The following is a 17692-nucleotide window of genomic DNA, read 5'->3' as shown; positions in this document are numbered from 1 at the left end:
CAATTCATTAAATAGTTTAATGTTTAATCATAGTTTTGATTAAGAAGATTCCTATGGAACTAAGGAACCTCTGGAAAATGTTCATGTTGTAAACAAGAAGTTCATACTTGCATCAAGTACTTGTTGACTCATTGCCAGAGCAGTTTAATAATTGTATGACTATTTAAATTCCAACTGTAGTTTTTAAATTGTATGATGTCATGTTTATTTCCTGTTCTGCACATGGGCCTAGATATGATTGGTGGGATTATTAATCTATCTGACCAACACTAGAAATGGTTGTTTTTCCTTGGCACAGGATGTATTTAATTCCATTAAATCATGAGAATCATTGATGGTTCACTACAAGAGGTGTTATATGTTAATAGTGGAATTTCAGTTATGGGTTTTTCAAAAGTGAATAGGGGTATTAGCATAATAATGGATAAAGTATATGAATTGAGTAGTGACTGGTTTAAATCTCTTATCACACTGACCTCAGTGTTGGGTTTCATGTTGCATAAATTGGCACATTATTTAACCCATTAGACAAATATTCTAAGTTGATCAGTTGGATGATTGCCAGTTATTTAGCTGGTTAAATATTATTGAATATTCAAAGAATTCAAAGTGATTGCTTCTCTTTTTGTTGTAGTAACTCTTTATTAACAAGAATAGAGTAAGGATCATTTGTCCTAGAAAATGAAGTAAAGCTTCTGTTAGTCTGATTCTAGTAGTAGGTGCTACAATTCATATCCAAAGGGGAGACCCCATTGTACACTAGCTCCATTTAAAATTCCAGTGAAAAATGGTACGTCTTCAGTTATGCCGAGTTTAAATAATAGCATCTTGATAAGGAAGAGCATCTCAATTTCCAAGGAATCCAGTGGTCCATAAAATGCTATCCTAAATTCTATAAGATTATAGCCTAAAATGATTTTCATTATTTAACATTAGACATTAAATACCCAGACTAGGTTTTTATCTTAGAATATGAATCTGTTATACAATTCCTGTAAAGACTGATAAAATGATATATGTGGAAAATCCTTTGAAGTATTAGCTAAATTCTAAGTGTTGATTTAAGTATCTGTCTTTTTAATTTTCAAGAGGACTGCATCTAGACTACCTCTAGACAATTGTGATAACTTCATTTGGTGCTTTCTTACACAGGTTAGTATACAGTTTTGACTAACATTCAGTAATTTACCTGTCCACAGTTTATCATGATCATCAACTAGGAAAATGGCCAATTCTGAAGGTCACTAGGGTTGGGAATAGTGGTAATAAAATTGTGCCATATAAAGAACATAATCTGTGATTATGAATAAAGATGTCTAAGTTCGGTGTCTTATTTTAATTATTTTTCCCAAAGTCTCAACATTATTCTGTACACTATACACTTTAGGCCAGTTTGATATAAAATCCAAAGACATTTAATAATACTGCCTGATTCCATTTTAAATTCCACTTTAAAATGGATGTTGTATTTAACATAGGCAATATTTGCATATCAGATTTATCTAAAGGCCAGATGACACCATCTCTCAAAGGAAGCTTAGAAGAAAAAAAACACTCACTTACTTCCCATATGTTCATTGAATCTATGGATTCCTTCCATTTTAAAGATAACTTATTTAGAGTAAACATTACCGTGTTTCCCCGAAAACAAGACATGTCCCGAAAATAAGGCCAAGCCTGATTTTTGGGGTGGGCCTAAATATACGCTTTCACTGAAAATAAGCCCCCCCCTCACACACACACACACAAACACACACAACCCTTCCAAACAGCCATATCCCTGCAAACTCCTGCGCCCCCCCCGCCCCTTTCGCTGCCCGCGGCACCAACCGTAGACCTCAAGCGCCTGCTCCTATACCATGGTGTCGGCCTGCCCACTCTCTCCTCCATGCCCAGGCGCCATGTCCGCATAGCCTGCACTACCGAGCACCTGCCACAGCAGCCCCAGCACAAGAATTACCGCCCCGGGGCTTCCTTCACAGGGCAGCCACCAGCGGCCAAGCTCAGTTGCGGGCGAGGAGCATTGGCCATGGCTGGGCCAGCCAAGCTGTGTCTGTCAGCGCTGCCCTCAATGTGGCTGCTTGGCATCTCGCTACAGGCACCTGGAAAGAGTAAACTGGACCTGCAGCGGGTGCTCCATTCAGTCAACGCTCGGGCAATCGGAGCGGAGCAGAGCAGTGGGGGAAAGGGAGGCCTCAGGCCACCATCACTATAGAGTGGGAAGCAAACTCCCAGAGCAGCTGCTGCCCTGGCTGTGGTTTGGAAACCACAGAGGCAGAGTTTGGGGGAAAGAAAGAAAGACTTCTGCTGCTTCTGCTTTTGGCTGCATGCAAGGAAAGCAGGAGAAGCAGCTTTCTTTCTCTCCCCCAAACTCTGCCTCTGCGGCTTCCAAACCCCAGCCAGGGCAGCAGCCGCTCTCGGAGTGTGCGTCCCACTTTATGGTGATGGCTGAAGCTGGAGCCTGCTGGGAGAGCTGGCCCAGGCCGTGGCTTCTGCGCAGGTGCCGGTGGCATTGACTATGAGCTCAAGGACCTGGTGCTCACTGGCTTCGCCCACATTGACATGGTGAGTCCTGGGAGGTGCATGAGTGGGAGATAGAGACAGACACTCGCGCGGCTTGGCGCCTTCGGGCCACTCGCATTCTACACACACACCCCGCAGGAGGAGAGGAGCTTGATGGTGGTGTGTGAAGGGAGCCTCTCTCTGCCGGACTCCCGGCTGTGAGTGCGCAGGCCGCCTGGGCCTCCTGCATCCCCGAAATAATAAGACCTCCCCCTCGATAATAAGGCCAAGCCCTTATTTTGGGGTTGAAAAGAAAATAACCCTGTCTTATTTTCGGGGAAACACGGTACTCTTCATTTCAATTCAGTATTAATGCTCTTCAGTGATAACATTTTTAAAGACGTTCTTATAGCTGTATCAAACAGATTTTAGTAAACCCCTTTTTAAAAATTTGGCAGGTTCTATTTACTGGATCAACAGAAGTCATCCAAAATGCCTTTCACTGATGAGCAGAGCAGTGACTGTGATTCTTCGCGATCTTCAGAAAGTGCAACTTCTTCATCTAGTGACTCTGAATACTCAAGGCAGAGTTTTACCAGTGATTCTTCAAGCAAGCCCAGTTCTCCAACCTGTAAGCAAGAAGCACATATGTGCCTTTGAATTGCCAAAAGGGTCTGGGATAAGTTCACATTAGATATGCAGATCCTCCTCCATTTTGAGAAGGATGTTGGTAGACTATTATCTTCTGGCTTTATTTGGGCATTTGTAGGATTTTTGTCAAAGGAGGACAGTGCAAAGTCTCTGACATTTTTTGATTGTGTCCTCGGAACACTCAAAATAATTTCCCAAATTGTGCAAAATTTCAGTGGTTTCCTGTGGGAGTTGAAGCTGGCCACATTTTAGGGGTTTTTTTTAGCTTTCTTCCATGACATCATGCCAAATCCTGTGGGAAAAAGTGATTTTCCAGAATGTGAGATTATTATTAATTTATGACCAACACAGGTTTGACTCCTAGCAGTTGCCCATGTATTGATGGTAGGCATTAGTAAAGATATCATGAAGGACTTCCTTGAATTATGTTTATAATTGCTGTCTGCAATGCTATGCCAGCTATCCTTAGGTACCTTTTGAAATTTTGCAGAAAAAGTATAAAATAGCAAAATGTTTGAGTTGTCCTTTGACTGAATTAAATGATCACCTTTGAACAGGTCCAGAACATTCTACAAATTTATGGGTGTGTTGAACTATAATTTTGTGCAAAAACATTTCACTAAGATGCTTGAAAATTTTTACTTTGAATAGAATGTGTATTTCTGCATTTTAATTCACTATTGCTTAGTATTTATTTAATCACTATTTTATTAATACATTTCAGTTGGATTTATCTAATAAAATACCTTGCAATTGAGTAAAAGGAAAATAATAACTGTTGTGAAAATAGAAATAAGGGGCATGCCAATAAATAGAAAACATCCAGTTTCAAACACATACAGTATATTTAGATACATTTTTAAAGATACTTTATTAATTAACTTCAAAGAGCAAGCAATTTCTGATGTCCAGAAATCAGAGTTGGCCTTTTCACAAGACAGAATGGGCCAACTGTGGATAAAACTTGATGCAGTGAAAAGTGTCTTGAATCTCTGATCTTCCCAAAGGTGCTTTTTCAAGAGGCACCTGGACTTTATTGTAACAAGAAAATCAAGTTGCCTCATGAAAAAGCACCTTTGGCAGAACTATGACTTGGATGACTGAGAATCCATATACACTTGAATCTCTGATGTTAATCTGCCTCCTTTGAGTAAAGTTATCATTCTTGTTCTGTTTTTGTTGTCAACATAAAGCACAAATGCCAATCTGATTAGCTTTTATGCTAATCTTTTTAGTTTGCTGAATAAGGTACAGTTGGCTGATTGATTTCATAAATCATGGTTTTAGCCACAGTAGGATACCAATTGAACATGTAGGCCAAAACAAAGTGTAGCATGACTGAGTATGGTATGTGAACCAGGGGTGAAATCCAGCAGGTTCTGACAGGTTCTGGAGAACCAGTAGCGGAAATTTTGAGCAATTCGGAGAAGCAGTAAATACCACCTCTGGCTGGCCCCAGAGTGGGGTGGGAATGGAGATTTTGCAATATCCTTCCCTCAGGAGTGAGGTGGGAATGGAGATTTTGCAATATCCTTTTCCTGCCATGCCCACCAAGCCATGGCCACCAAACCACATCATGCCTACCAAGCCACGCCTACAGAACCAGTTGTAAAAAAAATTGGATTTCACCACTGATGTGAACCCAGCTATAGGATGGTTGGGAGGCTCAATTAACTTGTCCTAACTTAATTTCTAAGTTAGCCTGTTGCTCAGGAGTAAACACTAACATCCTTTTATAGGAACAATGATAGAGGAACAAGGACTGGCAGTTTTTGAATTGTATTTCGGGTAACAAAATCTCCTGGCTTGGAATTTGCAAAAAAAAAAGGAGATATTTAGTCAAAGTAAACTTTTTTAAACACTAAGTGAAGAACTCACTCAGAAATGTAAAATATTGATAGGATTTCATATCAAGTCAACGAGTTGTATGTTTTATTTCTTGATTCCAGCAACAAGCCCTCCCAAAATGGTTACGTTTGATGAAATGATGGCAGCTGCAAGGAATCTGTCAAACTTGACTTTGGCTCATGAAATTGCTGTAAATGAGAATTTTCATTTGGAACGCATAGAGCATCCACAGAACAGGTAGGCTCAGGTTTTTAAAAGGATGGGGAAAAGGGAGCCAATCTGTTGATTTAAACAGATCAACAAGCAATCACAGATGGTTTGCATAATTTCAGGGGTCCTTTCAAATGTTCATCTTTTAGTACAGAATGTATACTCAAAAAGCTAAGCAAGTTTTTTTTTCAGGTTAAGCTTGTGATTCAAACTGATAAGCCCATGAGACATAAACATTGCTACGTAAAAAAGAACTTGAATGTGCAGTATACCTGTAAATACTGGCTAAGGTTACATGTCACACAAATCATGGCCTCTGTAACAACTACAATGGCCCATTTCACAAATAATTGAGTCCTGATCCTGGGTTTATAAACTGCTATGGCCTAGGACAGTGGTTCCCAACCAGTGTGCCGCGGCACTAAGGGGTGCCGTGAGATCTTTTGAGGGTGCCGGGAACTTTTGAGCTACAGAGATTTTAAATATCTATTTCCTTATAAGGGTGCCGGGAACTTTTGAAAGGCTTTCCAAGGGTGCCTCAAACAAGAAAAGGTTGTGCCTCAAACAAGAAAAGGTTGGGAACCACTGGCCTAGGATGTGATGGCGAACCTATGGCACATGTGCCCGAAGTGGCATGCAGAGCCATGTCACCTGGCACGCGTGGTGTTGCCCATTCCTCTTCTGGATTTCTGGCGCACATGCGTGCACAACGATCAGCTGGCCTTTTTGCATGCGGCAGTGTGGGAAACTAGAAGAGCTGGTCTTCTATTTTCTGCATGAGCATGCACGGCGGGCAGCTGATCATCATGTGCGCATGCGCGCCAGAAACCTGGAAGAGTAGCTGGCTGAAACCAGAGGTTCAGTAGCTGAAACTGGAAGCTCATTTTCAGGTGCATGCATGCTCCCTGGGCAGCTCCTCTTCCAGGTTGTGGCCCAGACAAGTGCACATGAACACGCATGTTCCCTTTTCGGCACTCAGTGCCGAAAAAGGTTCGCCATCGCTGGCCTTGGATCTTTCTGTTAATGAAATGATAGGTCCTTTTCTCTAAGCAGGAACTTGGTTTGACTTACTTTGTTTTAGCACTTTGCTTTCTTTGAATGCTTTGAATGCTTATACTCTCCTGTCTTTCCCTTCTCATACCTGACAGCTTGCCTGGAAGGGTTAAACAAATTGTACATAAAGCATTCTGGGATCGCCTGGAAGAAGATTTGAAGGAAGATCCTCCTGAGTATGAGCATGCAATCAAACTGTTTGAGGAAATTAAAGAGGTAAGGTTTTGGTCCTGTTCTCTTAAGCTGAGTTTGTTTTTAAGCAGCCATGGAGCAGGTTTTGTACATTGGCATTCCGTAAATTAAAGTTGTAGATGTAAAGTGTGCAGCCTCTCAAGATATACCTACTCTAACTGTCCTTCAGGTGTCTTGACAATGATGTTTGGGAGATGGTAAAGTTGAGTTTGAACCAGTAGTGGTTTCCACTTACCTTCGCTACCAGTTCAGAACTGTGAACGCTCGTGCACTTGCTTTGCTTGTGCGTAGTGCTTCTGCGTATGCACAGAATGTCCATGATGGGCGGAGCCTCCCGTCCAGTAGTGGGTTGCAAATCCTGTCGCTACCAGTTTGCTCTTGGGTGCGTGCTCGCTCGCGACACTTCTGCATAGGCACAGAAGCATTTGGGTGGGTGGGTGGAGCCTCCCGCCACCGCCACTACCGATTCACCTGATCTGGGGCAAACTGGTAGCAACCCACCACTGCTCCCGCAGTCACCACTACTGGTTTGCCCAAACCGGTAAAAACCCACCACTGGTTTGAGCACACCTGAGAGGCAACCAGGGTGGGGAAGATTGCTGGAAAGTTTTATAACAGACAGAATAAAATGATTTTTAAAAAATTCTATATGTAGATACACTAAAGTTTAGCATGCTTTTTTCTTTTTGTTTATGATGGCATGGCTGCCAGAAGCAGAATTATACAAAGTTTGATAGCATTTATGGTAGCACTTCTTCTTTAATACTTGTCCCTGGTAGGGACCAGCATTAATGGCTAGCAACTGTTAAATATTTCAGTAGTCCATTTCTCAGAGGAAAAATGCTGATTTGGCCAACCCTTTCAGTATTTCCCTACAGTGATGCTAGACTCTGAGTTAGCATTGCTATATGTTCAAGGTGACCACAATAACTGCTCAGCTTATCCTGTCAGTGCTGAAAGGCAGTTAAAAAATGTGGGTGTCTGGCAGGCTTTGCCTGAAAGTTATATGTGTTAATATTTGTATGCCAAGTACTTAAACAGGGCCTGAATGAGATCCTGCTATGACGATAATATTTTACCATAACATTACATAATATCATAACATTATTTTGTAGTTTTTAAAGGTTTTGCAGTGGGTGGGGATAGGGTGTCTGTGTGTGACTGCGTATCTTTGTTTCAGTGTTGCCTCCTGGCAACTGCCTGGGTTATTCCTTGTTGGCAAAATTTTTCAGAAATGGTTTGTCATGGTCTCCTTCCTAGGGCTGGGAGAGAGTGACCAGCCCAAGGTCACCCAGCTGACTTTGTTCCTAAGAAGTAGAACTCATGTTATCCCCATTTCTAGCCTGATGCCTTAGCCACTACACCCATTTCTAGCCTGATGCCTTAGCCACTACACCAAACTTGTTATTAGTAGAACTTGGATGTATTAATTTTTCACAATGTTTTTGAACTTTCAGGTAGTTTAAAATTGCCTCCATGGTTTTCCCTGAATTAGGTGGTGGTGGGAGCAAATTGAACCAAAATCACTTTGTTGTTAGCTTTGTGGCCACTTAGTTCCTCCAAATGACACCTTTGTGAAATAATCTAGATGTAGAACAGCATGTATCTGTTTTGCATCTAGCTACGGCATTCACATCATTTGAATTACAAAGTATATAGAGTGACTTCAAGTGGCAGGAAGGGCAGGACTCAGAATTGCTCTTGAAGAGGGAAGTTTGACATGTGCAACATAAAGCCACAATTGCTGAAATTCCTCCTTATATTATTGATTGGTTCTATGTGTGTCTTTGACCACATGAAATACAGATTTCTGTTATGGGTCATTAATTGCAATTTAGTTGACTTGTGATTTTAATCTTGCAGATCCTTCTTTCTTTTTTGAACCCGGGGGCTAACAGGATGCGCAACCAAATTTGTGAAGTCCTCGACACGGACCTTATAAGAAAGCAAGCTGAGCACAATGCAGTTGATATCCAGGGTCTTGCAAATTATGTAATTAGCACCATGGGGAAGATGTGTGCTCCAGTAAGGGACAATGATATCAACCAGTTAAAGCCCACTGGGAATATTGTAGCATTGTTGAGGTTGGTATGTGATTTGCTTTTTAACATTAGGTGGTGGTTAAAAGAATGATCTGAATCAATCCTCCCCAAAATTTCAGGTGTCTTGTATACCATTTAGAATTCTCAGCTAACATGACCTGTAGAGTCCTTCCATTTGTCTTTTATTGTTGATAGTCAGACATCAATAATACCTAACTTTGACTAAAGCATTGCTAGCTGCGGAATTATGGGAGTTGAAGCCCACTTAACCCAAAGTTGCTGAGGTTGAGAAACCCTGGACTAAAATGTCCCAAAGGTGCTTTTTCAAGAGGCAACTGGACTTTCTTGTTTTTCTTTGAATAATGTTTTGCTTCTCATCCAAGAAACTTCTTCAGTTCTGAAAGCCCAGTTGCCTTTTAAAAAGCACATTTGGGACAACCATGATCTGGATGATTTGAGAATTTCCATAGACATTTACCTGGACTAAAACATTCCAAATACAATCACTATCTTGAGTCTGACTTTAAACTGTGAATCTTTGGCCTTTTTTTTTTTTTTTGGTTTTCTGTTTTTTTCCCTGTCCCCTACCTTTTGTAAAAGCAACCATCCACTTCCATATTACTTTGGCTCTTGTAAAAGAAGCACCCTTTTGTTATATTTTCTTATGGTTCAACTCAGCTTTCAGTGTTGTTGTTTAAATCTCAATGGATATCTATTCCAGCTTGATGGCTATTTGCTTTTTAAAGCTTGATGCTTAAGAGTTTAAAAAGTGACTCTTGTACTGCCAGTTTTCCACAGGCATCTGGTAGAAGCAGAATAAGTAGGATTTATGTTATCATTTCTTGTGATGATGCGTTTGTATAAAGCTATAGGTTATATAAATATGTCACTACAGGAGCAAACAGCTGAAATTCTGCTCAGTAGCTTTACGATGTCATGCCTTATCTTTGAAGTTTGGAATTCGATGTAGTTTCTTATGAAAACTAAACTCTTGGAAAATTATCATAAAAGTACATATCGTGTTCACATTGTGAGAAAGAACAACTGACTAAATATATGTAAGTAACAATGTTTGAACCTACTGCAAATTTGTCATTTCTTGTATTTTTTTCAGGCAAATATTCCATGTTCTGGATCTCATGACAATGGATATGGTTAACTTTACCATAAAGAGTCTTAGACCTCACGTTCAGCGCAACTTGATAGATTATGAAAGAGCAAAATTCCAAGATATACTTGAAGAAACTCCAAGTATGTTCTTTGCTTACATAAAAAGGTGATAGAGGCAATTGTATGAGATCCGAAGCAGTTGAGCAAAAGGCTGCAACAGATTTGGGGAGAGGAGAGAAGTATTCTAAAACTTTTCGAGGATTACCGTCAGTAAAACAATCTTGTGTTTGCAAAAATGCTCTGGCTTACATGTTTTACTGTCTGGATATATTTTTACACTGTATGCTTATGCATGACTATAATGTTACTTTGTCATGTTGTAAGTCAGTTTTTAAAAACTTTCTCTAGTTTTCAATATTCACCTGTTTTATTTTCTTTGGGTAATTAGGTCCTGAAGTTATTCCCCCCCCACACACACTCCCCATAGCTTATTTACTGAACTGGGTACATGCCTTTATAAAACAAACAGTAGAAGTCTGATCTTTCTTATCTCTGTCTCCAAATGTTCAGGTGCCCTAGACTTGACAACCGAATGGATAAGGGAATCAATACAAGAGGAACTATCTTCTATTTCTTGTGAAATGTCCTCATCTCCTGGTGCTAATGGGATCTCAAAAGCAAATCTTAGCCCGATTGTGGTGTTAACAAACAGCTACCTGAAACTGTTAGAGTGGGATTATCAGAAAAAAACAATTCCAGAGGTAAATTGCTTTCTATCTCAGAACTTCTAAAATTTTTATTCTTCTTTTTCTGTAATACACAGTGGATAGCAATTTATACTTAAATCATGGTTGACTTAACCATGATTTATGGAGAAAAGCACAACACACTAATCCAAAAACAAGTCATGTTATAGGTTAGCATGTTGCCTGATTCTAGGCCAGTAGATTTTTCATAGTTATTACCATCCACAATGTCATAGATAGATACTTTTTCAAGAATAAGCTTGATAAAGATTGACTTCCTTTTATAATGTGAACCGATGGCTTGACAGCCATATATTTCATTGCATAATAATTTTATGCCTTGTATTTGGTGTGATTAGTTATTCACTGAGGCCCTGACTCTGTGGTAACCTATTTACTTTGTCCTATAGAAATTAATGGAAACACCTAATTCTGCAAAATATGCTGCCATCAGATACAATGACAATCATTGTTTTAATAATTTTAAGAGACAGGAGAAAGTCATGACAGTTAAGCCTATAACATCTAGTCTTAAATGCTAGTTAGTACCTCCAGGCTCTTAAAATTTTACTACCTTAAATAGCAGTTATTGGGGAGCAACAGCAAAAAAGTAGATCCTCCTATTTAATTTAAGAGCTTCTAAATGAATCTGATTGGTTAATGTGTGATATAGAAAGCTGGGATCAGCCTTGAGCTTTAACCAATACCTGTGTAAGTTCCATTTGCTCTTTAAACTAATTTTCACTTAAAGGTTTATAAAATAATATTAATAAAGAAACTGAGTACGCAAATTTTGCATTTGTGTTGCCAGCAGTATTGAATATCATGAAAATATGGTGATAGTTTTCAGGAGACTTCTTTTATCCTGGACCTGATGAAAAAGTTGACATCCTCACGAAGATGTACTTTGTTAAATATAGTCAGATGTTTGATGATTGTTCATAAATGTTACTCTTCCAATTGTTTCAGACACTAATGACAGATGAAGCTCGCCTTCAAGAATTATCCAAGAAATTGAATCAGTTGAAAATTGTAGCGTGTATTTCTCTCATAACAAGCAACATGCTGCCTGCAGTTATTGAGGATATTCCAGACTTCGTTGAGAAACAAAAAAGGATTTCTTTTGTTTTGCTCGAAGGAATGCATAAGGAGTAAGTAAACACATGAATGACTGAATTATGGTTTTAAAAAGGCAAAAGCATTATGTGATAGCATTTTGTTTCTAATCTCCCTCCCTCTTTCTTCTTGCAGGACTTTTGATTTAAAAGAAGCTCTTAATGCAATAGGTATTCAGACATGTAGTGCAATAAATGAATCACTCACAAAGAGAGGCTTTCAACTATTAAATAAAGAAGTTCAAGCAAATGTGGCAGGTCAGCTCTGCAATATTGTTGAAGAAGACAATGCTGTCATCACCTTAATTGGTTAGTGATAAATTACTTGACATATTCTTAATATAAATGTATATTTAAATGTACCTATGATTCCTGATCACTTTCTCCTATACATTTATTTTTTAAAAGTCTTCCCCTTGTTCCCATTGTGAAGATTGGGTCCACCTGCTTCTTCTGTTTAATAGTACATTACTGATTTTAGATTTAGATTTCAGTTGCAGAATCCAGAAATCCTACCTTCACTAAATGATGATTCCAGTTTTAGCCAGATTTGTTATTTGAAAGGAGCACGAGTTCAGGATAGCTAGCTTTGTCTGTCCTATTTAAAGCCTGCATGAACCCCGTCACTAGCTTGCAATAGATTATGCAGATGGTTCTCCCCATTGACTGTTTGTGACCTTGTTAACTGTTGAATAAGCCAGTTGACTGGGTTGATCACATATTTTACAAATCAGTGCTGAAGTTCGCTAAACAAATTACTAAACCAAGCAAACATGACTTATGATATGTGAATCTTGGCAGGCATGGCTATAACTGGAGACCTGTAGTTTGCTCAGGCATTGGGAGCAGGAAATGGAAACCTATGTCTCTTAAAGTATTACTAAATTATAGCTCTCATATTGTCCACGCTGAATATGACTGCATTGTAGACTTCCCTGAAAGAGGAAATATGTCTTTTGTATAGATTTCCAATGCATTTTGCAGTCTTCGTGCCAAATCATTAGATATAGATTAGATGTCAACTTCTAATGCATCCATATCAGTCAGGGTGCTACGGTATCTGTATAGCCACACGGTCTTTTTTGATGTGTGAATGCTTTGCAGTTAATCATATTAGTTGATCAGTTTTCATTCATCATGAGAAATTAATGCTGTCCTAACTAATGCCAGGAAATCTAATTGTACATGTATGTGTGGGTATTTTCTTTTTCTTTTTCAGGTAAACGGATTCATTTGTACATGAAAAGTATATTGCTTGCTTCTCCATGCTTTCAAAAATCTATGCCTACAGTTCCTGGAGGTCTTGGTGTGATTCAGAAAGAGCTAGAGACTATTGGATCCCAGTATGCTAGCATTGTTAACCTTAATAAACAGGTTTATGGACCATTCTATGCAAGTATCTTTCGAAAACTGCTGTACAATGAGACAGAAACAAACAAAGCCGAACTTGAGACTTCTACCAACTGAAATATGTACAGCTTCTTTTTTGGTCCCTCCTTTTCACAATATTTATATTGTGATCTGCATTTTTCTTTTGACTATGCATAGATTGCAGTGATGACTGTTAATGTGAGACAGAGAGAAATGTGTTTTTATTATACAGATTACAGTCAAATAAATAAAAAGTTCCCTCCAAATTAAAGCAATTACTACATTTTAAAAAGGTAATTTTTGAAAGGATCAATTCTGTTTGTAGCTATGGATTATAATGTGGCACTTATTTACTGTAATTTTCTTTTTCTTACACAAATATTTCAGACATGTATGATAAATGCCTACAGTAATATAAATCTCTTAAATGTTTAATATGCTTATGCAAATAATTATGGTGCAATAATATAAAAAATATATTTCAGATTTAATCTGAAATCATTGTTAGGGCATTTGCCTTCTGCCTTTACCCAAAATGGATTGCTCAAGGAACCCCACCCTCCCCCCCATTTCTCTCTTCTCACAAGTGAGATGATAGGGAAGATCATGTGTCAAATTTGTTCAAGTCTGTTTCCTGTTTTGAGCTTTTAATGTATGCAGTCTTCATAATCAGTATCAGTTGCTTAGAATTTAGTAGCCTCTGATTTCACTTGGAAGAATAGTTCCTTTTTTTAAAAGGTAAGTCATGATATTTTAACTCACTTGCTTAACAACTTGCTGTATTATATACAAGCTATATATATATTATTTTTCTCAACTTATTGAAGGGTGAAAATACATTCAAGATATAATTCTCTGTTTACTAGCAACATGAATCAGAATTTGAAAATGGAAAGCTCAAGAAGACAAATGTATGGTATTAAACAACAAATGCTGAACATGTTCAGTTGGATACCTTTTTCAGATTTATGTCACTAAATAGTCCCAGTTGATATTTTATTTGCTTTTTTTCTAATAAAAATTGAGTTATCATTTTGGGCATAACATGAAACGCTCTTACCTAGAGATGTAAAATTTCCGGAAATTTTAAACCCATGAGAAAAAAATGTTCCTCCCCCTCCGTTTTTTCCAGAAAAAATAGAAATTTTTGAATAATTGAAAAAAAAAGTTCAGTGTGGAATAGTTTTATAAATTGCATGAAATGCAGTGTATATAAAAGTATTATGCTTGCAATAAAACAGGTAACCATCCTCCTTTCCCTCAAAAGCAACAAAAAAAGCAAGAAACCATCAACATTAAAAAAATAATCAGATTTGACCGTTAACACCAATAGCAAATAAAGTTAAGGTCCTCCTTAGTATTTAAGCTCCAAAAAAGGTTTACCTTTTGAATGGCATTTAAAAAAAAACAAACAGCAGACACAACATACATGTGCAATTTATTCTATCTCATTTTCTGAACTACTGTTATAATTTTTCATTTCTTCTTCCTCTTCATTTTTCTCATGGACTTCTAAAACCTTTAGGGTTGCACGGATTGAAACAAGCTTTTTTACCCTTTCACAGGTCAGTTTGTTTCTTGATTTGATGTGAATATTACCATAGACCAGATTCTTTCACATGCAGCAGAAGATGCAGGAATCTGCAGTAAGCGAGATGCAAGAGGTGTCAGAGGTTGTGTGGTGCAGAGACCTTGCCACCATGTTGTAGGAGGGATATGTTTTGTAGAATCCCAGAATGCATTCCTGGCCCAATTCCCTGAAGAGGTTCTATATTCTGCAACATTTGAAAGTACTTTTCCAACATCAAGTCCTAAGTGCCCATCTTGTTTCATAATCTAGTCAAATGCGGCAGCTGTATTCTCATCACTCACACCACACTGCCTTTGAATCTTGGATCCAGTAGATTTGTAGCAGCATATATTGGATGGCAATGACATTCTTCCTGTTTCTTAATAAAACCTTAATAAAACCTTTCACTTTACGTGGAGATGCACTTAGATTTTCAAAAACAGATGTTTTTGTCATAGCCATGTGGTTAGGAATTTCTGACAAAAGTGCAGTGTCTGATTCAGATGCACAGATTGCTGGAAAAAATATTAAAATCTGTAGGGAGTTCTGCAGCTGAACCCAAAACACATCCTCATCAAGCACATATTTCTGGGAATTTTAAACAACTCAATTATTACTGTTGCTTGAAGAGCTTCTTTGTTTTTTAGTAAACTTTCAAAGGGGATTACCACTCCACCCCAACATGTTTTACTACAGCGCTTCAGTGTCCCTATTTTATTATATGCATTTTTTTGCTTCTTGAAGACTGCGGTGACAATATGAGTAGCTTTTACATATTTGATAACTTCCTTAGCTCTTCTTTAAATCCTTTCAAGGGTGTGTCCAGTTTCATGAAGTCACTAAGAAGTAAGTTTAGTCCATGAGATGCACATCCTATTGCAGTATTATGTGGATACTTGTCCATTATGATTTCCCATGCAGCTTTCATACTGCTTGCATTGTCAGCAAAGCAAATGCTTTACCACTCTTTCTCTAAAATTGCACATATTTCACTGCTGATATACTCTGCAGTATCTGTTCTCTCTAGTTTCAATGCTTCTATAAAAGACTGGTTGAGGTATTGTTATCAGAAAATCGATGATTCCTTCTCCCCGAACATTTGTCCATCCATCTGCAAGTGCTGCAAGACATAGTGCTTCACTTAGTTTTCCTTGTACAGATTCCATCACACGCTCATATTCTGACTCCAAAAGAGGCTTGCTCAAGGACTGTCTGCTTGGCAAATGGTATGGTCATAGTAATTTAAAAGTTTCCTGCCATTTTTGACAAAGCTGATCCAGAAGCATATATTGCTCTTGCAAGAACGTGATCAATGTTCTCCTGATTCTCGGGTGTCATTTTATCTATAAATGAAGATATTGTGTATTTTTGTGCAGTAGTGGTTTGCAACACTTCCTTACCTGAAGAGGCTGTTAATGAAGCAAGACTTTGTGATGATCCAGAAGCAGCAGAAAGAGTGTTTCAGGAATTAGAATTCTGAAAGGAAAAGCAACATGCACTTTCATTCTGGTCCTCATCATTTAATTCCATAAAGTATTCTTTAATGTTTTTAGGGCACCTATGGCACGCAAGGATGTGTTTTGTCACCCTTGTAGCATTTGGAAAAGTATATTTCTTCTCACAGTATTTGCAAATTGCAGCTTTGCTCTCAGCAGAAATTGCACTGTGGAAATGTTTCCAAACTCTCACCATTTTACACTGAGGAAGAAAAGAAAAACCAATTTACTGACTAGACTATAGGTAAACATTATTGTGTGGTGGTGGAGAACATTAAGAGGAATCATTTAAGGGTTACAAAAAAGAAACAAATTTGTCAATTTTTTCCTCTGACCAGTCAGTTAAAGCCTGAAAGAAGGACAGAAACTATCATCAACTGTATACCAAAAATTACTCAGCTATAGGAGGTCTGAGGTACATAAATAAACTAAACTGGAGTCTTTCCCATGCAGTGCTCTCCTAGTGGCACAAATGCATATTTCTCTTGTTTGGGAACTGCATTGAGAAGTACAGCGTTACTTGAATTGTATTCTAGAATTTGCTTGGCTTCAGCTGAGAGAACTTGCAATAATTTAAGACGTTACAAAAAGTCTCAGAAATTTTTCATTAAGGTCTTCATGTTATATAGTTTGAATACCATGTCATAGATATATTATCATTGGAAAAAAAACATTCCACACTCATTTTCTTTTTCAAATTTTCTGGAAAAAAATGGCTTTGGGGAAAAAAAACCTGTTTCTTCCCAATTTTTCCAGTTTTTTTCCAGGCCTTCCCATCTCGACCCTTACCATATGATGCTTCTGAAGTGATTGTCACAAAGACTTTCAAGAAGGACCTTAATGTTTAAAACAACTGCTGATACATAGGTAATTGTTCAGAAATCAGAAATAGGATTGTGTACCTCAGCCCATCAACCTGGTGACAAGCAAGGAGTTCTAAAAGTTAGACTCTCTACAAGATCAAAGAGATTTCAGATTAAGGAAGATTGGTGTGAATTCTTTTTGTAAAAAAATCTCATATATTGCTAGGATATTTTAGAGGAGAGAACCAATTTTATTCATACATGTCAATTCTACATGGGATTGAACAAAATAACTTTTTGTGATAAATATTTGTTCAGCAATCCGGAGGTGCTTATGACAGCCAACTTTAGTTTTACAAAGCAATTTTCTTAAACTGCTCAGTATCTTAATGTTTTTTAGAAGATCTTCCTTGTTCTGGTATCCCTTGCCCTCAATATCCCACCTTTCACTTTTCTAAACAAATTTTAGCAGGTTTGAGAAGACAGGATGTGAGAGAAGATTGTGATAGCTATCAAAATATTTATATGGCTAAGGAAGTATTGAGACACAATATTTGTTGACACTAGTGACTTGTATCAAGAAGTAAATATGTGAATACCTAATATAGTGAATAAATTGTGGCCCTCTGATGCAGTACTATAACTTCTAGCATCCTACATGTTGGTCATATTAGCGAAGGCTTTTAAAAACTGTAGCTCAACAAATGGAGGGCTATACTCTACTACCCCATGCCATGTACTGAAAATGCAATTATCTAATTCTTAACCTTGAAATTTTAAAAGTTTAAAATATTTTGGACCTATATATACTTTGATAAGTTTGTGAAGTTATAATATCTACTAAAAACCTTTCTGTAATCATGTTATGATGTATATATGTTGTGTTTTTAAGCATTTTACATTATGCACAGTGATCAAGTGGTGAATATATGTCTCCACAAATTTTTAATTTACCCAGAGGATTAGATCTAAATTAGTTTAAC

At 37.9% G+C, this 17692-nt stretch overlaps 1 protein-coding gene across 1 annotated transcript; it reads left to right on the top strand.

Annotated features, from left to right (window-relative positions):
• Positions 1 to 1001: 1001 nt before the first annotated feature.
• Positions 1002 to 13118, top strand: LOC131202165 (T-complex protein 11-like protein 2). The gene is made up of 10 exons (XM_058190861.1): positions 1002 to 1152; positions 2961 to 3133; positions 5103 to 5238; positions 6360 to 6480; positions 8320 to 8540; positions 9613 to 9749; positions 10179 to 10369; positions 11324 to 11505; positions 11606 to 11778; positions 12689 to 13118. Exons 2-10 carry the CDS (start codon positions 2995 to 2997, stop codon positions 12934 to 12936), a joined length of 1548 nt encoding a protein of 515 aa, XP_058046844.1. The 5' UTR covers positions 1002 to 1152; positions 2961 to 2994; the 3' UTR covers positions 12937 to 13118.
• The last annotated feature ends 4574 nt before the right edge of the window (positions 13119 to 17692 follow it).

The sequence above is a fragment of the Ahaetulla prasina genome, chromosome 7 (assembly GCF_028640845.1).
Source record: "Ahaetulla prasina isolate Xishuangbanna chromosome 7, ASM2864084v1, whole genome shotgun sequence".
Classification (NCBI taxonomy): Eukaryota; Metazoa; Chordata; class Lepidosauria; order Squamata; family Colubridae; genus Ahaetulla; species Ahaetulla prasina.
This window is presented reverse-complemented; position numbering and strand designations above follow the sequence as displayed.

Bases quoted from the DNA above. Each gene is read 5' to 3' on its own strand.
- LOC131202165 (XM_058190861.1), top strand. From the start codon at position 2,995: ATGCCTTTCACTGATGAGCAGAGCAGTGACTGTGATTCTTCGCGATCT. The intron at 5,239-6,359 runs GTAGGCTCAGGT...CATACCTGACAG, and splicing joins ATAGAGCATCCACAGAACAG to CTTGCCTGGAAGGGTTAAAC. The intron at 8,541-9,612 runs GTTGGTATGTGA...TATTTTTTTCAG, and splicing joins AATATTGTAGCATTGTTGAG to GCAAATATTCCATGTTCTGG.